Source organism: Crinia signifera, chromosome 4 (assembly GCF_055691185.1).
Source record: "Crinia signifera chromosome 4, ASM5569118v1, whole genome shotgun sequence".
Classification (NCBI taxonomy): domain Eukaryota; kingdom Metazoa; phylum Chordata; class Amphibia; order Anura; family Myobatrachidae; genus Crinia; species Crinia signifera.
The window spans coordinates 20,200,533-20,225,946 of record NC_139220.1 but is presented as its reverse complement, the minus strand read 5'-3'; the positions used below and the strand labels follow the sequence as shown (position 1 = coordinate 20,225,946).

The 25,414-nt window shown below is 41.9% G+C and overlaps 1 protein-coding gene and 2 pseudogenes across 7 annotated transcripts in view; all 3 read left to right on the top strand.

The window, feature by feature from the left end:
• The window catches only part of LOC146073840 (protocadherin gamma-B2-like), a 414,290-nt gene that overhangs the window by 365,173 nt on the left and 23,703 nt on the right, over positions 1-25,414 (top strand). Inside the window, exon 1 of one of the 7 annotated variants that reach the window (XM_083181370.1) lies at positions 7,781-10,330. The exons of 5 other annotated variants lie outside the window; for them this stretch is intronic. In XM_083181370.1, the coding sequence (XP_083037496.1) occupies positions 7,919-10,330 (2,412 nt within the window). In that variant the 5' untranslated portion in view covers positions 7,781-7,918. Of the gene's footprint in view, positions 1-7,780; positions 10,331-15,260; positions 17,934-25,414 lie in introns of those variants that run through there. One more of the 7 variants, XM_083181366.1, reaches the window with a different exon arrangement.
• LOC146072147 (protocadherin gamma-B5 pseudogene) lies at positions 1,918-4,368 on the top strand (annotated as a pseudogene).
• Positions 21,808-25,368, top strand: LOC146073841 (protocadherin gamma-C5 pseudogene; annotated as a pseudogene).

The following is a 25,414-nucleotide window of genomic DNA, read 5'->3' as shown; positions in this document are numbered from 1 at the left end:
TTCTCGCAGCTTTTGGAGGCACATTCTCAAATTCCCCCTCGCTCAAAAAACTGAGCGAGGGGGAATTTGCGAATGAGGGGGGGGCAGTTGAATACTGACAGGGTGAGCAGTGACTGCGAGCAAAAAGTCCTGCTCGCAGTCACTGCTCGCCCACGGCATTGAATATATGCCTTTATCGGCATATAAATATAGCACCTGTGATGGCTAAATGGTATGTGAATGATAAAAGTACTGTAAATGGTACTGGTGGATCCTAGAGGGTTTTTAAAGATAATCATATTTAAATATAAGATAAAATAGTTGTGTAAATAAGGTGACAGTATGTTTTCAGTTGTTTGTCGCTGCAAGGATTAATTCACATATAAGAAGTCAAACATTCAATACAAACAATCTAATCAATCTTATTTTGCAAGTAAAATTAAATTTAGGGGCAGTGCAGATGGTGTAATTGTTAGCATTACTGCCTCACAGCGCTGAGGTCATGGGTTCCATTCCCACCATGGCCCTAACTGTGCGGAGTTTGTATATTCTCTCCATGCTTGTGTGGGTTTCCTCCGGGTATTCCGGTTTCCTCCCACAATCCAAAAATATACTGGTAGGTCAATTGGCTTCCAACAGAATTAACCCTAGAATGTCTGTGTGTGCGTGTACATGTGGTAGGGAATATAGATTGTAAGCTCCACTGGGGCAGGGACTGATATGACTGTTTAAATATTCTCTGTACAGCGCTGTGGAATATGTGTGCGCTAGATATGAAACTGGTAATAAATAAATACACAAAGGAGCATTATATAGAGATCAGTATTTTGTATTGTTATCTTGGTACTGCCCAGACTGCCCACCGAACCCCAGGGAGACCAAGGCAAGAAACTGGTTCCCCTAATCCCATGCAAATGGCTATATATCGAAATGTCAACATACCAGCTAGCTTGATAACAGACCGGCATTATGTGTTCTGCCCATTCTGTATAGTCAACTACAATGGCGGCTCCAGAGGCGGGGCTGCAGCACAATCCAAAATTCAAATAGGGGAGCCACACCCCCTGCCACCACAAACGCTGCCAATCATCACTGTCTGGGACTCACTGGCAGATGGTGTAGCTCCCTATTTTCAATTGGACTGTGCTGCAGCCTGGAGCGGTTTGGGTCATTAGATCGGCATGCATTGTGTGCATTGCACTTGAAATAGGTTGGCATGGCTAAGGTTGACACAAGCATTAGGTCAACAATGGCAAGGTCTACATGAGTTTTTCAAATTTTTTGTCCCGAATGTCGACAAGGACACCGTCAAAGTGTACCGCATCCCCTCACGAATTATATTCCGTTCGGTAATATCCATGTTAAAGTACACTGTCTGCTGAAATAGTACAGTTGTTAATTCTCCAGCATTTTAATATTTTTTTCGATTTTAATGACTGTACTGTATATTGTAAATGTAGTTTTCAAGAAATCTAGAATTGATATAGTAATATCTTTACATTATACCTTTGCAAATTGAATACACAATTAATAATTTACACACACATATATATACATATATATATATATATACATACACTGTATGTATATATATATATATATATATATATATATATATAATATACAAATTATACACTAAAAAGTACAATACTGTACTTCAGAAATATTTACAGAACTGCAGTTCCTCACTTACGCCTCAGAGCGCCGCTGTTTCACCATAACCAATAAGCAGAAGAATACAGAGCTGGAGATCCACTGGTATTTTCATCACTCACACACACTGCAGATCTGCAGGAAGACACACAGCCATTTTCTGGATTCATTTTCAACATACAATGCTGAATATTTGATAAACAAGTGGATTTATCAATACATATATGTGATTTCTCACTGGATTACAATTATTCATCTTCGATTTGAGATATTGTGGCCCTTACTATGACAGACAAGGAAGCTCCTACACAGACATACAAAGGAATCAGATGGCAAGTAACATTTTCCTTCTTATTATCATGGCTGTGTCATTCAGTCTCTGCTCAGACTCATTATTCTATTGTAGAAGAGATGAGAAAAGACTCTGTTATAGCAAATATTGCAGAAGACCTTGGATTAGACATTAAACAGCTCTCATCTAGGAAACTGCAGATTGTATCAGATATTTCCAAGAAATATTTCTATGTAAATGCAGATAGTGGGAATCTGTACATTAAGGACAGGATAGACCGGGAGACACTGTGTGGGGCAGCAGCTACCTGCTTCCTAACCTTTGATGCTGTGGTGGAAGATCCTTTAAATATTTTCACAGTGAAAGTAGAAATTCAGGATATAAATGATAATTCCCCAAGGTTTTTTCGTGAGATTTTCACGGTAGAAATGATAGAATTGACATCACCTGGAACCAGATTTGCTTTGCAAAATGCAGAGGATATAGATATCGGTATGAATTCAGTACAGACATACAGGCTCAGTGATAATCAGCATTTTACACTTAATACAAAGAACAGAGCAGATGGGAGTAAATTTCCAGAGCTCGTGCTAGAGAAACCTTTAGATAGAGAGACGCAGAATATTCATGAATTAACATTATCAGCTATGGATGGAGGAAACCCAGTGAGATCTGGGACAGCATTAGTAAGAATCATTGTTACTGATGTTAATGACAATTTCCCAGTGTTTAGCAATGAATTGTATAAAGTCAGTGTACATGAAAATACTCCAATCAATACTACAGTAATCACCATCAATGCAACAGACAGAGATGAGGGAGTCAATGGACAGATCACATATTCCTTCAGTAAAACATCTGGGAATGTCCATCACACAGGATCCTTCAGTATTAATCCTATAAACGGTGAGATTAAAACAAATAGTCAGTTAGATTTTGAATTAACAAGAAATTATGAGCTATCCATAGAAGCCAAGGATGGAGGTGGTCTTGTTGCCCATGCCAAGGTGTTAATAGAGGTGCTAGATGAGAATGACAATGCTCCTGAGATATCCATCACATCATTATCTAGTCCTGTTCCTGAGGATTCTGCACCTGGCACAGTGATCGCTCTGATTAAAGTTCATGATAAAGATTCTGGAGCAAATGGAGAAGTGGACTGTAATCTAGAAGAAACCTCTTTTGATTTAAAGTTATCATCTAACAGTTATTATAGAGTTGTCACTAGAGGTTTCATGGACAGAGAGAAAGTATCTAGTTATAACATCACCATTGTAGCTACTGACAGAGGATCTCCCCCACTCTCCAGCAGAAGAACCATCAGATTGGAGATATCAGATGTTAATGACAATCCCCCAATATTTATGAAATCTACTTATGTTGCTTATGTGCCAGAGAACAACTTACCCGGAGCCTCAATATACAGTGTACAAGCATCAGATCCTGATACTGGGGACAATGCTAAAATTATATATTCACTATCCAGCACCAATACAGAAGATCTCCCAGTGTCCTCTTATCTGTCCATGAATATAGAGACTGGGGTTCTCTATGCCCAGAGATCATTTGATTATGAGCAGCACAAGGAGTTTCTAATACAGGTAACTGCTAGAGACAATGGATCCCCATCTCTGAGCAGCAATGCAACACTAATTATCCGCATAGTGGATCAGAATGATAATGCACCAAAGATCCTGTATCCATCAACTGACAGTGGTGGCCCAGCTGTGTTTGAGATGGTCCCTTTTGCCTCTGAACAAGGATCATTAGTAACTAAGGTGGTTGCAGTGGATGCAGACTCTGGACATAATGCTTGGCTCTCGTATCACTTCATACAAGTGTCAGAACCCTCTCACTTTACCATCAGCCAGCACACGGGTGAGATCAGGACATCACGTGTCTTTCATGAGAAGGATATACTGAATCACAAGGTTGTGGTGATGGTGAAGGACAATGGAGATCCCTCTCTCTCAGCTACAGTCACACTAAGCCTCATTGTCGCAGATAACTTCCAACAGGTGGTTCCTAAACTCAGCGATCAAATAAACAAAGATCCTCAAACCAATTTGCAGTTGTATTTAGTGGTCACCTTGGTGCTCATTTCCTTGCTATTTATTGTAACTGTAATGGTGGTTGTTATATCAAAATGCAAAAATTCTAAACCACCACCAACATTTGGATCACTGAGCACAAACTTATATCCCTCCGTGGACCCCAGATTTCTCTCCATGTACAGCGATGGGACTTTACCTCTACCCTACTCGTACAATGTGTGTGTGGCTTTGGATCCCAGTGAAAGTGACTTCACTTATATCAAATCAAAGCAAGATGTCCCTGTGGAGAATCTCATTGATGCCGATGATTCCGGACTTGGAAAGGAAAGTTTGAAGGAAGCCTTACCTTCTAATAGCTCGGGACAGGTGAGCGTAAACTCAAGATGTTAACACTCAGACTAATACTGAAAAACGTACAATGTCGTACAAAATACATGTGTGAATATTATTTTCCTTTTAGTTTGTGTATTAATTACACTTTTATAATTAATTATGTTCTTCAAGATACATTAGCGGCAAAAGAAGATTTTGCTTGTAGTAGGATCTAACATATTAAACCTCCCTTATAATCAATTACTTCAGTGCCAATACTAGTCTAAGGAATGGATAGTCCATGAATAAGTACCAAATAAGAAGTGATTTTTGGCTATGTTTCCCTTGGGCAGGTAGGTAACATAGTTACCTACTTTTCCAAAAGGTTTAGGACTTAGAAGATCATGGTCCAAATGTAATGTCAAATGTGAGAATCAGAAAGTGAGAGATTTTGGGAGAGTTTTCCCATGTTTTTAAAGCGGCAATCATTTTTTTTAAGGTTTATTTTGCTATGTACTGTAATTTATTGCCGCTTTAAAAAAAATTTAAAACTCACAAATCTCTTACTTTCTGATTCTCACAGTATTGCATTTGGCCCCATGTCACCATCCCTCATTTCACCTAATTCTTTGTGAAATGGGTGGACATGGGTATGAGAATGCTACTGAGTCCTCAGCAAATTGCAGCATTAAATAGAGGGGATGGGGCTGTAATAACAAAATAAACCCTGCCCACCCCCATACTGAGTCGAATAGCCCATTGACATCACAAATGCCAGTTTGCACCAGGGATTTGGAAAAGGGTCCATCCTGGGAGCGACCCAGCATTTGTGAGGTGCAGCTCCCTACAGTGACCCGGCCCTTTTCTTCACCCGGGTTAGAATGCTGGGTTGCTGGAACCGGGAAATTAGAAAAATCCTTTTCACACCGAACAGTGACCTGGTCAACCCGGCAACAGCCAGGGATCATTACGGGGTTTTTTGTGTCATGTGAAAGGGGTATTAGTCTTTACCTTTGGGAACTCTCCCAGAGAGGACAGAAAAGCCTCAACTACTGTACATACAATATGACTATGACTATGCCTGCACACAAGCATGCTTGGACCTATAAAAGTACATTTTTTTTGTGGGAATTATCAGTACTTATGTAATATCTGGGCTCCCGTTTTTCTTATGAGGCCGCGTCCCCTCGCGGGGCTCGCTGCGCTCACCACGCTTCGGGCACGGTGGCTCGCTGCGCTCGCCACACTATATAAAATCAACTCCATGTGTAGTTGGATAGTAGGGGTATGAAGAAATGGGGTGTATTTAACATGGGAGCCCAGATAATACATAAGTACCGAATTATCATCACTTTGTCTTTCTTATAAATATTACCCAGATGATTTGTGAGCAGTGCCTTCTATATAAGCTTCTATACTGTAGAATACATACAGTGCTGTAAGCTATTACTTTAGGATAAGTAGATGTCTGACACAGTATAACATGTTGCCCCATTATTCCATTCTCACCGACTTTCTGGCTGCCCTTTCCAAGAGAGGGCGGCCAGCTCAGGGGGGGGGGGGGGGGAGGCGGGGCCGCAGGGAGTGAAAAGGGTGGCTACTTGTTGAGGGCATGGCCAGAGCGATAGCGCCGTTTTATACACACCCCGACGTGCAATGGCATTTTTAATGAAATTGCACTGTGGTGGACGGGGCTAAAACGGCGCTATTCGCGTAATTTGACCCGTGGATCCTCCCGCCGAGGGGCGGTCACAGGGAGCCAGGCAGTTTTGCGGGAGGGTTGTCCCTCTTTCCGGGGGGCCGGGGGGACCCGATGTCCGGGACCCTCCTGGCCATTCCGGGAGGGTAGGCAACCCTGCATTATTCGCTGTAACGTTTATTGTCATATGTGTTTCATAGTACCTGTACCCGTGTTTCATAGTACCTGCTGTATTGTGAGAATAGCAATCAAGCTGTGGGCCGGATGTGCTGTGCTAAAAAATACTGTCACAGGTCTAAATGTATTCCACCTAGGCATCAAGTGAAGCATTGTCTAATAGAAGCCTGTGGGCTTCTAGGGGATATCCCATAGGATCCCTCCCAGTATCCACTGCAGTTTGAGCACGCACTGGCCGACCCTTGTGAATGTATCTGGGCTATAAATCCATAACCAGCGGCATCCTACGGGGGTGCGAGGGGTTCCTGCTCAGTGCACAAAACAGTGGACAGGTCTCAAAGTCATTCCCACATCCCAAAATGCCATGTGCCCCTTTTTAGCGACCATGCCACTGTCCCAAAAAGCCACACCCTCATTGCATTAAACCACACCCATGTAATAACAAAAATTCCAGGCTGCAGATAATACAGATTTGCTATTCTTTCTGTGAAAATGTGGCATTGTGCGTGTCTAGTATGCAGGAGATTCTGTAATAGCCTGCGAGATGCAGATACGGGCGTGATTCTGGTGTATTATTTAAGCTGCCAATGATTTAAATGGAGCGTCCAGGTCGGTTTTGTCTTTAACATTTTTTTAGCTTCAAAATTCTAAGCAAACTTATTGGAATCTCGCAGACTCATAGTCCTAAATAAGTGTTAAGGTGGCCATACACACACAGATTTATCTGCAGATCTGTCTGGTTGGAACAAAAACATGGTTATGGATGAGAGCAAATGGCAGTTGACCATTTGCTTGGAAATGCTGGAAAACTGACAAACTGTCACTCATCCATAACCATGTTTTTGTTCCAACCAGTCAGATCTGAAGATAAATCTTACCAGTGTATGGGCACCTTAAGAATCTGTATACGGTCACTCAGTCGACCCATATTGGGTCAACACACATTGGGTGGACTACTGAAGGTCAACATGGCTTAGGTCGACATGGCTGGTTGGAAGGTCGACACGAGCGTTAGTTTGAGAATGGCTAGGTCGACAGTCAAAAGGAGTTTTTCACGGGTTAATTCGAGCCGACATGTGCCGACAGGCGGTATTACTAGGGGCAGGAGGGAGAATAGAATAGTGGGCCGAGCGTAGCAAGGCGAGTGCATGGTGAGTGCAGACGTACTCTTAGACGGTGTCCATGTCGACAAGGTCGACATTCTGGACAAAAAACTCATGAAAAACTCATGTCGACATGTTGACTGTCGACTTAGCTATTGTTGACCTAATACTTTTGTAGACCTTCCAACCCTGTCAACCTTAGCCATGTCAACCTATATCTTGTGTCAACCTAAGCCATGTCGACCTTCTGTGGACCTTAGAATCGTTTGATCCATCAAATTAAAATGATTAGAAAATGTTTTATTTGTATTATAAGGATTTTTTTTTACAGTAGCAAATTGTTTTTAAGAACTCTGCAATACAATTGTTATGTACAGGTCGTTTTTTCTGGCATTCAAATTCGCAGTGCTGCTGCAGTACCGCACTTCCACCTCAGTGTGGTGCTGTTTACCAAGTAGGAAAGCAAATAGGTTATACAGATACACTTACGCTAGGTAAATATATCATTGCAAGAAGGGATGCAGAACACTAGACTGTGTCTGCACTAGGATACATAGAGAAGATTGATTGTGTTCTTTATCTGGAGTAACAGGATTACAAATACAACAGGGGATTTCATTGGGTGATCCAAGCGAGGATAAACCTAAAAATGCAGCAAGAAAAGACAAATAAAGGACCTAAATGGCAAGTAATATTTTCCTTCTTATTTTCCTGGCTGTGTTATTCAGTCTCTGCTCAGATTCGATATTCCATTGTTGAAGAATTGAAAAAAGGTTCTGTTGTGGGAGATTTAGCAAAGGATCTAGAAGTGAATTTGACGGATCTTGCCGTGAGAAGACTCCGCATAATCTACCGTGCTTCAGATAAATATTTCAGCATAAATCCAGAAAATGGGAACCTGTACATTACAGATAGGATAGACAGAGAGACACTGTGTGGGGCTGCAGCTGATTGCTTCCTAGCCTTTGACATTGTGGTCGAGAATCCTTTAAATGTTTTCAATGTTAAGATTCAAATTCAAGATATAAACGATAATTCCCCTCGATTCGTTCAAGATAAAATTCTGTTCCATATGAGTGAATTCACTTTACCCGGAGCAAAATTTGTTCTACAAAATGCTGAAGATTTGGACGTGGGTACCAATTCACTTAAAAGCTACAGACTCAGTACAAATCCACATTTTGTATTGGGAGAACAGACGAATACAAATGGGAACACATTTCCGGAACTTATTCTAGAGAAGCCTTTGGATCGGGAGACGCAAAGCAGCCATGGGTTAATATTGACTGCTTTCGATGGTGGCAGTCCGGCACAGACAGGCACCACTCTTATCCAGATAGTTGTGACCGATTTTAATGACAACGTTCCGGTTTTTACTCAACACCTATACAAAGTGAGTGTGAAAGAAAATATACCGCTGAATTCTACGATTCTGCAGGTCAGCGCCACCGATGAAGATGAAGATGTTAATGCGCAAATAACATACTCCTTTAGCACCACGGCAAATTATATTCTTCAGACGTTCACCATCAATACCCAAAGTGGAGAAATTCGAACAAAACGATTATTAGATTATGAAGTGACCAAAAATTATGAAATTTCCGTACAAGCCAAAGATGGAGGCGGACTGGCGGCTCATACCAAGGTCCTTATAGAAGTAATTGATGAAAATGACAATGTTCCAGAGATATCCATAACTTCGCTCACTACTCCAGTTGGTGAAGATGCTGTACCTGGAACAGTGGTGGCACTGATTGAAGTCCACGACCAAGACTCAGGAGAAAACGGGGAGGTTCAGTGTCTTGTTACAGATGACGTTCCATTCTATATATTTTTATCAGCCAATAACTTTTATGAAATCGTTACAAAAAGTAACCTGGACCGGGAAAAAATGTCATCCTACAACATCACCATTCAAGCTTCTGACAAGGGTTCTCCTCCACTGTCCTTCAGAAAAGTCATCCAAGTGGATGTGTCAGATGTCAACGACAATGCGCCAGTCTTTGAGGAATTGGTTTATACCGTGTTTGTTCCTGAAAATAATTTTCCTGGAGCTTCAATATTCAATATTCAAGCAAAAGATTTGGACAGCGAAGACAACGCCAAATTAATGTATTCCATAAGCAGCACCAGAAATGATGAAGATCCTTTGTCCTCCTATATGTCGATTAATCCGGTAACTGGGGTTATTTACGCACAGCGGTCATTTGATTATGAGCAGCACAGGGAATTTAATATCCAAATCAATGCCAAAGACAACGGATATCCATCTCTGAACAGCAGCACAACTTTAAGGATTTGTATAGTAGATCAGAATGACAATCCACCGAACATACTGTACCCATCGTCGGAGGTTGGTGAATCAGCATTTGAGATGGTGCCTTGGTCTTCCGAAAAAGGATCTTTGGTGTCTAAGGTGGTGGCAGTGGACGCTGATTCTGGACACAATGCCTGGCTCTCCTATTTTTTGCAAGCTTCAGAACCATTGCTGTTCACCATCGATCAGCACACAGGGGAGATCAGGACTTCACGTGGTTTTCAAGAGAAAGATACTTTAAGACATATTGTTGAGGTTATAGTTAAAGACAACGGCATACCACGCCGCTCGGCATCTGTTACTCTAAACTTGGTGGTTGCCGATACTTTTCAGCAGGTGGTTCCTGAAATAAGCAGCGAGCCTAGCAAAATAAAGTCTCAGTCCAACTTACAAATATACTTGGTAATAGCATTGGCCTTGATTTCCTTTCTGTTCCTGTTGACCGTGATTCTCGCCATCGTATCCAAATTCAGGAAGTCCAAAACTTCCATGGAACTGGGATATATGGGTACAAATTTATATCCTCACACGGATGCCCGATTTATGGCTCAGTTTAGTAATGGAACTTTACCAATGCCATATTCATATGACGTTTATCTAACTCAGGATCCAAGAGAACAGGACTTTGCCTTCCTTAAACCTCAGCAAAGTGTTGCAGTAGATAGTATACTTGATGTTGAGGACTCTGGGATTGGAAATGAAAGTTTAATTAATTCTTTACTTGCGCAACATCTAATTTCACAGGTAGGTGTTCAATAAAAATTGTTGAAATCAATTATGACCCATAGTATAATAGTGAAAAAATGTATTTTAATTTTAAGCACAACCCTTATAAATAAACATAAAAATGTTGGCCTCTTTTTGATAGATAAAATGGGTAATTTTTTGGTCATGCAATGTTCTCCGAAATATAGCAATCGAGTTATCAGGTAGTGTCCAGAAAGTTCCTGTGGATCTCTGATGCATTTCATTTGTTCCTAGACTTCCTCAGGGAGTAGATGGAAGCTAGATTGATGATACTTTATTGTAGAAGAAGGCTCCACTTGTACAGTGTATGGTTGATCCACCTAGGGGGCATGTTGCAGGAAAGTGGTTCTGCCAGTTGCCAAGAATTCAAGTACCAGCATTTCCAAGCAGGGCAATGATGACAGGATTCAGAGCGAATCACGTCATCGGCCGCCCAGACCACACACTTTTCCTTGGGTTGTGGGTTGGTGATGGATGCTTTTGGGAGGCTTGCACACTCTTCCAGGTGGCCAGGAGCACCACAAGATTTTAGGCAAGTGTGTACTGAGGTATCCTGAGTACAGATTTTGTTCGCAGACAGAAAACATTCATATACAGGATACGCCATTAGAATTGGCATCAGAATTTACCCAGTATAGCTATATTGTGCACAAAATCTATTTATGCATGTTGACACATAGTTATGGATATATTGCTTTATATATTCTTTCAGAGCACCAAACATTCTTTTGTGTTCACTTCTATATAAGTATATACATTGTCAGTTATATGTTTAATGCTGTGAAGATGAGTGAAGCTTATTTATTTAGCATCAGTTTGGAGGATTCCTAGTTCTGAGAAAATGGCTTGCAGTTTCCAAGGTAACAAACATGCTGCTTGATTCAAACACAGGAAGCTTTATTAGTCATGTCAACCAAATGATTATGTGAATCATTTTAGCCCCTGTAGGCTGTTTCTGATTGCCATTACCAAGGCTGCAACCTCCTCCACACACTTTTTGTAATAAACAAATACAAGAAATATTACTATTGTACTCACAAATTAAGTCAATGAATATATCCTATATACTAAAAGGATAACGCTGCTCCTCACCTCTATGGGGGGAATTCAAGTGTTTTGCATGCCGGCAGCCACTAGATAGCATACCTCCATTCGAACGTGCACAGCCGTCGGCAATTACACCATTGTTATGTTGTTCAAACATTTTTATAGGCTGGTAACTAGTACATATATTTTTAACGCGGCCAGTTATACCTTATAACATGACTATGATCGACACTGGAAAATGTTGAAATTTTTTTTTTTTTAGCTTTACCATTCACATCTACTCGATTTGGATTGGGAACGGTAAAGTGTGCCGAGTACAGTGGTAGCGGAGCATAGTGATGTGAGGGGACGCGGTACATTAATTTTGGGTCATTATGCTCAGGTGTCGACATTGACACCCCCAAAAAATGTGAAAACCTCATGTGCACAACATTTTTTTGCATATCGATCTTTTGCTTGTGTCAACCTTTTGATCTTGTGCATCTTGACCTTTGGTGTTGACCTAGACATTGTCAACCTAGACACAGTCCACCTGATATACCACACTCATGTGTCCAACACAGCATCAGGCCCATTGTGTGTTATACCCCTTTCATTTTGCACTTATGACCTGGGTTATTACTGGGTCGAGGTGCGGTGTGAAAAGGGTCAGCCTGTGTACTGTATAATAGGCGACCCGAGTTCCATGTGAAAAGGTCTGACTTGGGTTTGCGATCTGAAAGGGGTATAACAGTGTTGTTAATGTAATGTATCACGCTGCTCATATGGGAAACATACCAATAGAAATATTGTATATATCTCTGTTTGCCACATACAGACATCGCTGTATTGGAATATTTAATGGTGTATTTAGTATTTTTATTTTCTGAATATGTACAACAGAAGTGCAGATGTAGCCGATTTCATTCAGGCAGGGGCTAACGAAACTATCACCAGCAGCCACCAGCTCCCACCAGGGGGCGCGCGCGCCCGAGACACATGCACGCCCCGTGGCAACGGAGCTCCCCGCCGCCGTTCCCCCTTGCCGCCCGACCCCCCCTCCCCCAACCCTGCCCATCTCACTGAAGCTGAGCCGGGCAGGATAACGCTGCCCAGGCACCGAGAGACTGGGACGTGCATGAGACGCACACGCGTCCCAGTCCAATGCAGTCCCTGTCCTCCGTTGCTTGCCAGAGGGGACATTCTGGCGGGCGTGTACATGATAATATGTATAAGCTAGACCTTTGACTATGGGGGGTATTCCTTCTGTGTCGATTTTTCCCTGTAGAGAAATATCGGCAGTCACCTATTCAATGCTGCCATTCACGACAGCATTGAAGGCTGTCAGATTCAACTTTTTGTAAAGTAGGATCTGTTTTGTTGGAACCGGCTGTGGTTTGTCGAATTTACGTCCGTTTTCTGACAATCCGCGTCCGTTTTAGACAATTTCCTGACTTTCCGACACTTGATACATTGAATACCGACTGTCGGAAACGGCCGGCAGGATTCTGACTGTCGGGAAGTCCGATCAGTCAAAATCAGCTATTGAATACCCCCCTATGACTTTTACTCCTAAAATATACAAGAAACTTTGAGGTTAGGGAAGAATGGTGTCTTTAATACGGGGCATACTGAAATACAAAAGCAGTTGCCATAGGTTACAGAAGGGCCTAGGATTGATTTTTATTCTTTATCAGTATATTTACATTTATTACGACGCTTTGCGGCCATGTAAAATGTATGAGAGGATGAGTACGATTATCGATCTGGAGGTAGACAGGATATTTACTGTACTTGAAGTCTATACATCCAACAGCTAGACCGATTTTAATTTATTTAAGGAAAATGTTTGTACTTGCGTAGAATGGATTAGTGGGCACTGCCTTGTCCAAGGAATCTATGAGTTGGCAATCTGGTGGAAATATGAGGGATGCATTGTGTCGCTTCCATTACATATATTGCAATTACTGTCCCAATGTTACTCACCCACAGCATGGTATGAGCAATCAGCAAGGTGTGATTATTGAAGATAATCCCCATATACTGTTGTTGGTGACTGTAGGGGGCATAGTGGTGCTGGCTGTTGGGGGCACTAATCCATACAGTTATAATGATCTTTGCTGTTTTCTGTTTCATACTCATTTTACACATAACATTTTTATATCCTGTATGTATTTTGTTCTTTTCTATTAACCATACCTTGTATTATGATACATATATTTTCTTTGTACTTTAATACACTTCAGACTCAACGGGTATTCAATAAAGTCTGTTTTTTTTTGGCTAGATGAAAAAAATCAAACTTTAGTATTCAATTGCATCAGTTTTTGGACTTTTTTTTTTTTTAGACATTCTTCACCGATGCGGTTATTTTTAAAGTCAAAACTATGTAGGCGAAAATTGACTTAAAAAAAACGTCAAACATGACCGCAATTTAGCTGAGAACATACAGATTGGCGACCAATTCGCTGATCCACGTGTTTTTCGCCGTGCAATCGGCCCTGTGATTGAATAGGTTGAATGCAAATTCGACCTAAAAAAAGTTGAAAAGTGCAGAAAACGGCACTTAACTGAATACCCCCCTTAGGGCCTAATTCAGAATGGATCTCTAATTAGAGAATTGGTAAACGAGTGATTATGAATTGCGCCAGCGCGATGGGAAAGAGCATCAAAAAAAGGCAATGTTATTATAACAGCAAAACCCTGCAAAATACATATTGCCCCCCAATAAAAATAAATCGGCAAAATTGTTCGCTTAATGATATATATGTGATCATGCAAAGGACCTTATTCAGGTCCGTTCGCATGCGGCCGATGTTTTGTATTTGCGCATGCGCACTTCTGCTCATGTGCATGCGCTTGGTGTGTGCGGCCACGGTGAACAGAATGTTCGCCGGGTGCATGCACCAAACCTTGTGGCTGCTGGTCAGGGATGGGGGGGGCGGCGGTGGAACTCATTAATATATGGGAACGCCCAGCCCCTGCCCGCCCATTTCCCCCTGAGCATTCACGCATATGTAAATGAGTGCACCTTCCACATCTTTCATTGGTCGGCGGCCATCAAAAGATGTGGGAGGGTCCCAGTGGCCTGCGAATCAGCCAGAATAAACCCAAAAATGTGAATGACTCTGTTTTCTGTTTTAGGCCTTGATACGTGTCCTCAAGACAGCCCAATAGTCCAGGTTTTAAGTATATCCATGGCTCAGCAAAGATTGTTAAATCAAATTGACTGAGGTACTGATTAAGTGACCTGTGGTTAATCATGGATGTCCTTAAACCTGGACCATTGGGGTGCCTTGAGGACTGCCTTTGGGAACCACTGTGCTGTAGTATTTGTATGCAACAGCCCTATTGCAAAGAACCCTGGGAAATTCTATTCAACCATTATAATAAAGAATACAAGGATAGAACATAGTAGATGGTGCTTAATTAACCTACATGAATTCTGTACTGTATTTATTTATAGTTATATTCATAACCTAAATATACATTTTTAATTGGAAACACCAATCAAGCAATGTATTTATTAGTACAGTGGATAGATAGATAGATAGATAGATAGATAGATAGATAGATAGATAGATAGATAGATAGATAGATAGATAATTAGCTTTATATGTAATATTTATAAAGAGTGTGTGTGTGTGTGTGCGTGCATGTGTGTGTGTGTGTGTGTGTGTGTGTGTGTGTGTCTGTTAACAGTACACGCGTGTTTCTGAATTTTTATTTTTATGTTCATGTCACCATCCCCCCCAAAAATCTTGAACAGTTGTTCCTTTTCATTTATAATTAATAGAATCCATTGCAAGTAGATTAAAATGATAATTAAAATAATTCCAGCGTTGCAGAATCTCTTGAGTGCAGCATGCAGTATGCTCAACGAAAAAATAGGCCTGCAGTTCCTAAGTGTGACACTGTGTGTCGCTGTTGCCCAGTAAGGTGACTAGGAAATCTGCATATAAACGGTCTGCCGGAGTTCTCAGTAAATAGTCCGAGCAGACCGAGGAAAGACATCATTTCATACAGTGGATTGTTCTGCTCCCAAACAAAGAGGATTTTGCAATAATTCCTGCCTCGTTACCAATAGATTTGGAGGATTCTTCTGCAGGGCATTCCAGACGGATTCTTACCTCTCGCAATGTTTTTCCAGAAAATCACTCACAGCAGGACCTGGAGTACAATGGGATGGCAAGTAATGTGTTTTGTATTCCTCTGCTGTAGTCTTGAGGCAATGGCTGGGGAGCTTGATTATTCTATCCCAGAGGAGACGAAGGCAGGTTTCCTGGTAGGAAGCCTTGCTAAAGACTTAAATTTAAATATCGGGCAACTTGCTGCGAGAAAATTCCGCATCTCTTCTGCTGACACAGAGCAATTCTTCCATGTGAATCTAGAGAATGGCAATCTCTATGTCTCAGAGAGAATAGACAGGGAGACCGTTTGCGAAGCAGCATCCAGTTGTGTACTAAGCCTGGAAGCTGTGGTTGAAAATCCTTTGTCTGTGTTTCAAGTTAAGGTGGAAATTCAGGATGTCAATGATAATCCCCCTGTGTTTTCTAAGAGCATTGTTAATTTAGAAATCAGCGAATTGACCCAACTAGGGACCAAATTTGTTCTGGTGAATGCACAGGATCCAGATGTTGGCAGTAACTCTCTGCAAGCCTACAGAATCTCCGAGAACCAATATTTCAGCCTGCAGGAGAAAACCAGCGCCAACGGCAATAGGTACCCAGAACTCGTGTTACGGAAGATGCTGGACAGAGAGGAACAATCATCTTTTGAGATCCTATTAACCGCGGTGGATGGAGGTCAGCCTGTGAAAACAGGAACAGCTGTGATCAAAATAATTGTTAGTGATATAAATGACAATGCCCCTGTGTTTGAGAAGGAGCTGTACCAGGTTAACGTGGCTGAGAATATTCCACTAAACTCTCTGCTTGTTCGGCTGAGTGCCACGGATAAAGACGAGGGCCTCAACGGGCAGGTCACTTATTCTTTTGGCCATATCAAAAAGAACGCGCAGCAGGTTTTTACAGTAGATGCCGTCACCGGCGAGATTCGGACAAAAGGTCAACTGGACTTCGAGGCGACCAAGAGTTACGAAATGATCGTGGAAGCCGAGGATGGGGGAGGCCTAGTCTCCCATTGCAAAGTCGTTGTGCAAATTATTGATGCCAACGACAACACGCCGGAGATAACGCTTACGTCCGTCTTGGATTCGTTGCCCGAAGACTCTTTACCGGGAACATTGATCGCACTTATTAATATACGCGATATAGACTCCGGGGCAAATGGCGAAGTCTCCTGCAGAATTACAGGCTTGTTGCCTTTCGAAATGGTTTCATCATCGGCCAACTACTACAGACTTCAGACGTCCGATTTTTTGGACAGAGAAAAGAGCGATGGATATAACATTACAATCACGGCTACAGACAAAGGGTCTCCTCCGCTGTCCAGCACGAGGACTGTCCGGTTGCAGGTGACAGATGTGAATGATAACCCGCCTATGTTTGACCAAACAAAATATTCAGTGTATGTGCCGGAAAATAAACCGATAGGTTCCTCGTTGCTTACAGTTCAGGCATTTGATCCGGACCTTAACGATAACGGTAAAATAAGGTATTCCATTGTTAATAGAAATATCGACAATGTACCAATATCTACATATATTTCTATCAACTCCGTAACTGGAGACATTTTTGCCCAGCGACTGTTTGATTACGAGCAGTTGCGTGAATTTGAAGTTCAAGTGGTGGCAGAAGATAACGGGACTCCGCGACTGACCAGCAATGTCACCGCAGGAATATATGTTATCGATCAAAATGACAATCATCCCAAGATTCTTTATCCTTCTATAAAAAGAGATGGGTCATCGCTGTTTGAGACAGTCCCTCGCACTTCTAGTAAAGGGTATTTAGTCACCAAAGTAGTGGCGACAGATGCAGACTCCGGTCACAACGCATGGCTCTCTTATGAGTTTCTGAGTAACCCGGAACCAACGTCCTTCACCATTGGTCGGTTCAATGGTGCGATCAGGACGTCACATGCTTTCGAAGAGAAAGAGCTGATGAAATACAGCGTGGTGGTCATTGTTAAGGACCATGGAACACCGCCACTTTCTGCCACCGTAACCCTACACCTGGTGGTTGCAGAAAATTTTCAGCAAGACATTTCTGAAATTGACACTCAGCTGCATAAATCAATCTTTCCATCTAATTTAAATATTTACTTAGTAATCGCCTTGGCTGTAATATCCTTCTTGTTCACATTGACTGTGATGTTTGCGATAATATCAAGATGGAGAAAGCCAAAGTCGAGTCATCCCAAAGCATTTGGTTATCTGACTCCAGATATGTATTCTCAAGTTGGACCCAGATTCCCAGTTAATTATAGTACTTCCACATCGACTCTGCCTTATTTGCATGATATTTCTATGGCGGGAGACTCGACTGAAAATGAGTTTGCATTTCTGAAATGCGGGCAGGGCGTTCCGACAGAGAACCTTATAGACTCCGATGATTCAGGGATTGGAATTGCCACATTAAATAACTCTGCAACGGCTGAAAGGAATAAACAGGTAACATAAATGTTTTTTATCTCAATATTTTAAAATACAGTTGTGGAATGTTATCTAACTAGTTAAAAGCCCGTCTAAATGACAGCTTCTGCAATGTACTTTCATTTTGAGCGGTGACAGTTTTTATTTTCACTTTGAGCTGTGACAGTTTTAACCCACAAACTCTCCACCCTACCTCCAGTCCTTATCTCCTCCTACCTCCAATCTGTCTTCACAGCTCCCACTTGTCATATCCAGCAAGTTTGAAACAGTGTCCCTGCAAAATTGCTTTCACTTTCTGTTATAACATATTTTAGCGCACAAAGGAGTAATTTGGTCCATCGAGTGGCCCATAGGGGTCAGTTAGTATAGGTGTGGTATAGAAGAAGAACAGTGTCTATGTACGTGTTCTTACTGCGCCGGTATTCTATGTACACTGCCATTTTGTTTTTAGCGTGTCTTTTTACCGATGATAAATAAACTTGAAACTAGACAATCATTAAGTTGACCCCATAAGGTCAACAGGGTATGGGTCATTGGGTTGACCAACTTTAGGTCGATAATGCATTGGGTCGACCACTGAAGGTCGACAGGCCTAAGGTCGACACCTGAAATGGGTTGACATGGGTAAGGTCGACATGTTTTTTTCGCGTTTTTTTACCAAATGTCGACACGGTCGACATTGATATAGTCAAAGTGTACCGTGTCCCCTCACATGGTTTGCTGCACTCGCCATGCTTCGGGCATGGTGCTACGCTGGGCACACTATTGTATTCTCCCACCATAGTGGATGGTAGGGCTATTTCAGGTGTCGACGTAAGGCCTGTCGACCTTCGGGGTCAACCCAATGCCTGTCGACTTTAATAGTGTCAACCTAATGACAGTATACCGGTCAATAGATACAAAAGATCAACAGGTAAAAAATAGACAGTGGGTAAGGTCAACCGTGTCAAAATGTGGATATGACAATGATCGACACAGAAGTGGTCGACGCATGTTTTGTTGGTCTCTAGGTGTCATTTGTGCCTTGTGTAGATGAAGATTTAAGGTTCTGCATATAAAGAAGTAGTCCCAGTCCAACAGTTATTGTGGAACTACACATCCCAGCATGCCCTGCCACAGATTTGATATAATGGATTGCTAAACCAGTGGCAGGGCATGCTGGGATGTGTAGTTCCATAACATGAGTTTGACACCACTGCACTACACTGTAGAAGAGTAGGCGGGCAGTACATGGTAAAATTACCTTCACTACAAAGGGGTGTTTATAAGTTGGTCACCAGCAAGTTGTTAGACACCATTAGGTCGACATGTGCCTAGGTTGACATGCAGGAAGGTCGACATGGGTTAGATCTCCAGGGTCATAAGGGTTAGGTTGACAGTCAAAATGTCGACATGGGGTTTTTCATTGTTTTTTACCTGAATTTCGACACAGTTGACATAGACACGGGTTAAAGTGCACCGTGTCCCCTCGTATGGCTCGCTGCGCTTGGCACACTATTTTATTCTCCCATCACACCCTAGTGGATGGTAGGGCATGAAATACCGCCTGTCAGCACATGTTGGCTCAAAAAACAGTGAATAACCCCATGTCGACATTGCTGCATGTCGACCTAATGACTGTCTAACAGCTTGCTGGTGACCCAATGACTGTATCCCCTACAAAGCGCATGCCCTCTCTATTAGTAAAAAAAAAAAAAAACATTTAGGGGCAAATTTACTAAAGTTACTCAAAATGGGAAAAAAAGTGATGTTCCCCATACCAACCAAGACAGAATCTTATTGGTTGTTATAGGCAACATCCCCACTTTTCAGTTTTAGAAGCTTTAGTTTATGTGCCCCTTAATACAACTACACATCTGTTACACTTATTGTCAGTTTTTTAAATAATGTGATTTTCTCGTCATTTTTGTGTTGTTTATCAATATTCCTCCAATTGCTTATGTACAAATATTTCATTCCCAGTTTAATAACTTACATTTCCTAACGAAGGCACTTCATATAAAGTTTTGTGAAACAAGGTTGTGACATTTTCTACCCTTGGGCCTCAGGGCACCATGGCAACCAATCAGCACTAAAGTAACATCTAGAATTTGCATACTATAAAATTATACAGAGCAGCTGATTGGTTGCCATGGCCCACATCTCCTCTGGGTCACTTCTCCTCCCTTATCACTGCTTCATACATCTGCCCCATAGTAACTATCGCTAGCAGCAAATAAATGTCCTAACAACAATGTTATTGGCTGTGACAGCGGCTGTCCTTAGCCTGTGACTGGGGAGAAAGGAAGGCTGCACAAAGACAGCAGATGTCAATACTGTACTAAGCTGTTTGTCTGGTCACATAATATACGTATAATAGGTCTCATTTAAAGGGCTTTTCCATCTTATCCGCGGCTTGTGTCGGCAATCCTTACTAGATGCATTGTTTGTTTTCATCAGTAGCAGACAGTTGTTTTTGATTTTTTTTTTTCATTATTGTGATACACAATAGTAGAGACTAGGGTACTTGTTTCCTAGAAGGGCGCCCACGATTTTGATCTTAGGCATCGCAAGGAAAAAAATCGCGCCATTTAACATTGTTCCCTATGTAAAATCGGTAATCGCGTCGGTCGCATCGCATGCGTTTTTTTGGCCGCATGCGATGCGACCGACGTGATTTACATTTTACCATGCATTTCTATGTGACATCGCGGCCATCGCATCGGTCGCATCGCATGCCATTATAATGGCATGCGATGTACATGCGATGGGGGACCCTCTAGGAAACAAGTACCGAGACTAGCACCCTCCCTATGTAATGGGGCATACACACGGGGTGATTACAGACCCAGTTCTAAGTGATCTGACGGTCCTGTGTATCACTATCGCCTGACTGCAGTATAAATCTGGTCATCGCCAGTGACAGATCGCTCAGCACACATCGCTGGTACATGGCTGGTACATCGCTGTGTGCTGGGCGATCTGTGCGACACTGAATCGCTCAGCACGGAGGCTCACTCGCTCCGCGTGTACGGGGCGTAACAGTACCAACTGCAGAGATCAGAAATTCTTTGTAATCAGGGAATATTTTTATATGACGCTGTATGTAAGACTGAGTACACAAACGCCGCCGAGATCCAGCACTGCTGCTGGATTTGAGGGTGCACATTATATGATGCTTGTTGGGATCTTTGTATATAGCGCAATTTAATGAAAGTAAAATGAAGATGGTGCTAATAATGACACGTCCCCAAAATAAATATATACAGCAGATCTACCGTATAGTCCAAATCTTGTGATACTTCATTTGCACCTAAAGTGCCTGCCCCCCAACTTACAGGATCGTTTCAGACAGTGGTAGGTACAATCTCTCCCAAGACGGGGGATCTAACCTTCCATTGCAAATAATGTGGATGTTTAAGTTGGAAAGTGTTTAATTATGTTAAAATAAGATATCAACAAGTGAAATTAGTGTTAAAGGGGCATTATATTCTGATTCCACTTCTGATTTGTGAATGAACGGCTTTAAAGGATTTAAATGAAAATTAAAGTAAAAGTTTTATCTCCAACAAGCAAATTATTAATGATTATGCAGCATACAGACACTGAGGGGTTAATTTACTCAGTTCAATTGATGATAGGATGTTTCCCATAGCAACCAACCAAATTGTACTTCTTATTTATTTAGCATCTTCTAGAAGATATTAGATAGGATCTCATTGGTTGCAACATCCCATCTTCAGTAGAACTCCCAGAGATGAGAAACATTACATTGTCTGTATATTGTACACTAAATCTGTCATGTTCTTTTATCATTGCCTGCTAGTACTGGGCGTGCTTCTTGTGTTTGAGACAGGTTTGTCTCCTAGTTTAGCATCACCTGTTGATGGGAACCCCTATTTTATGTGTACCTAGAATTGAATCAGATTTTATGCTCTTGTTTATTGATCTGCGTAATGTTATTTATTATTTTACTTTACTTATTATTTAACACCATGGTGTAAAGTTACTGTTACTTTTAGATATAGGGGTATATCTAACAGCATGCATATTGAAAGGCATCCATGAGTTTTTGGGGGGCAATTTTACTAGTTGATCAAAACCAAGGCGACTATTACATTTGCCCCATATTGACGTATCTGCACCTCGCCGTTTGTATAATCTGATATTTGCACAAAGAGCAACAATATTATAGTGTTCAATATTCCAATATTCTCTATATAGCGCTGCATAATTGTTGGAGCTGTATAAATAAATGACAAGAATCCTTACAAAGGATCTCGAGAACCAAGCAGTCTTGTGCAATTTAGTATTTCACCACTAGATGTCAGTATGCTTTCTCATGAAGCCAAGTCTTCAGTAACACAATGCCAGCACACTTATGTGACAGCAGTTGTGGAAATCAGACCGGCAGAGCACATTAGAGTGGACAGAGCAGCTTTACTCTCTCTTACGCTGTTCTCAGTATAGTCTGACCTTTGTCACAGTATCACTCGTCGTTTGGAATCACTTGGCAATGGAACAAAGAAGAGTCTGCAATTCCTGGCACTGGCAAGTAATGGGTTTATTCTTCGTTGGCTTGAATTTAGCTTCGGCACAGCTAAGATATTCTGTCTACGAAGAATCTGAGCCTGGAACTCTAGTCGGCAATGTTGCTAGGGACATGGGATTAAACACGGAAGGGATTTCTGAGCGAGGGCTGCAGCTGGGATCTGAACAAAGCCGGCAATATTTTGCCCTGAATCTGGAGAGTGGATCGCTGCTGGTGAAACGTAAGATGGACAGGGAAAGTTTGTGCGGCACAAACCTGAACTGCGTTCTGCCGGTGGAAATAGTTTTTGAAAAGCCCTTGGAACTGTTCCGTCTGGAGGTGGAGATTCTGGATGTGAATGATAACTCGCCCGTGTTTCCCAGCGCAGAACGCGTCATCAGAATCACGGAGCTGGCCGCGGTGGGCACTCGATTCCCTCTGGAGAGAGCTCAGGATCCAGATGTTGGAGTCAACTCGGTGAGCTCTTACGAGTTACAAGAAAACCCGTATTTTTCTTTAGTCGTGCATAACCGCAAAAATGACAGACCTTCGCCTGTGCTTGTTCTGGAAAAAGCTCTGGATAGGGAAGAACAAGCTCAGTTCCAGATGGTTCTGACTGCGTTTGATAGTGGGGATCCATCTAGGTCCGGAACTGCTGTAATTTCTGTTACTGTAATAGATCAGAATGACAACGCTCCAGTGTTTGATAACGCCTACTACAAAGTTATCGTAAAAGAAAATGCTCCGTTAAATACTCTGGTAATGAGACTGATCGCAACAGATAAAGACGAGGGTCCAAATGGTGAAATTAGCTATTATTTTGCAGATATCTCTTCAGAGGAGGCGGCCAATGTCTTCAGCTTGGACCACCAGACAGGAGAAATCCGCGTTAAAGGGCCGCTGGATTTTGAACAACACCATTCGTATGAAATCTCTGTCAAAGCTCTGGACCATGGGTCTCCACAAATGGAAGGCCATTGCGTTATCCAAGTGGACATCGAAGATATCAATGACAACGCTCCCGAAATTATCATCTCTTCGTTGGTAGTGTCTATTCCAGAGGATACCCCCGTTGGCACCACTGTGGGATTATTAAGGGTGAGTGATCAAGATACAGGTGAAAATGGCGAAGTACAATTGGAAATTTCCCCAGATCTCCCGTTTGCGATCACATCGAACCAAAATCACTATTCCTTAGTCACAAATGGATTGCTGGACAGGGAATCTGCTAATCAATACACAGTCCAACTTACAGGGACAGATTTGGGAGTCCCACGACTTAAAACACAGACATCGATAAATATAACAGTCACCGATGTCAACGATAACAGGCCAAGGTTCGAAAGATCGGTCATCAATGTTGATATACAAGAAAACAACAAACCTGGCACATTACTTTGTACCGTCTCTGCTTCTGACAGCGATATTGAAGAAAACGCTCATATAACTTACTCCATCTATAACAGCCTCATTAATGGCTCCCCTGCGTTGTCCTTTATTTACATGGATACTCGAAGTGGTAACATTTTTGCCCAACAGTCCTTCGATTATGAACAGGCTCAGGTTCTGCAGTTCACAATCAGAGCAGAGGATTCTGGGACGCCAAAACTATCGTCCAACGTTACAATCTATCTCCACATTTTGGATGAAAATGACAATTCGCCTGCAATTTTGTACCCCGGAAACTCCAGGCATGCCCCAACACAACAGACTGTCCCTAGGTCCCTACCGGCAGGTTCTTTGGTAACCAAAGTCGTAGCGGTGGATGCAGATTCTGGATACAATGCCTGGCTCACGTATAGTATTGCTAAATCAACAGACCTTTCGCTATTTAAAATTGCCCCTCACACAGGGGAAGTCAGGTTGGCTCGAAGATTCCAAGAGACAGATTTACCCTTGCATAACCTTTGTGTCCTAGTAAAAGATAACGGGAAGCCGTCACTGTCCTCCACAGCTACCTTGCTGATTTCTGTGGAGGCTGGGTCCTCTGCTGAAAGTCATTACTCTACAGACCACAATGAAAAGACGGTACAAACGCCCAACGTAACTCTGTACCTTATTATTACTCTTGCTGCCATGAGTCTACTGTCAGTTGTTACTTTCATTATTTTGCTGGCAAAATGTCTTAGACGTAAGAAAGAAATGGCTAATTCTAATCAGTACGTAGGACATTCGCACAAAACGTTACAACTGAACCCTGACAGCACCCTTAGGTACATGGAGGTTTCCATGACGGCAAGGGAGCAGCAAACCCAGTTGCCTAAGACCGGTTTCTCATCAGATAGTAACAGGGACACGTTAAATATGATGAGATCTTTGAATTTCCCACAGTTAAAGCAGCTTGTCAATGAGAGCGATGAAACCCTTTCTAGGCCGATTGGCTGGGCGAGTACAGCACGGGTAAAATAGAAATGAATTGGGACTTTGTATGCAATATTTTGTTTTGCATCGTTATCTTCAGCACTTTAGATGTTTTACTTGAAAAGGTGCTTTACGCTGTTTCAAGTGCATTTTTACCTATAGACAGTGATTGCTATTTCTTATTGTTGTTTGATAAAAGTGTAAGATATATTTGCTGTTTATTATATTTTTATATTCTTTTTATATCTGGTCATTTCTCGGTTTTTTTGCAGCATATAGAGATATGTATTTTTAAAAAATATAATGCATCAGCTGGCACTGAATACAGTAACTTTTAGTTCCATAATAGCTGTCACCCCACAGGCTACCTACCTCTGATCTAGAACGCGCATCTTGCTATGGAATATTTGTCCAGCAGAGGGCAGAATATTTCCTCTGTCAGTAGCTGAAATGTTCATTGATTTAATAAAATACTGGCACTGTAGTATATTACCATGTTATTGGAAAAACATTGGGAGATGGTGATACAGGCATTGGATAGGCATACATAGAATAATATATACATATAAAATGTTACTCCATTGGCAGACTTTTTACAAAAAAAACACTATAGTTTATCTCATTTTTG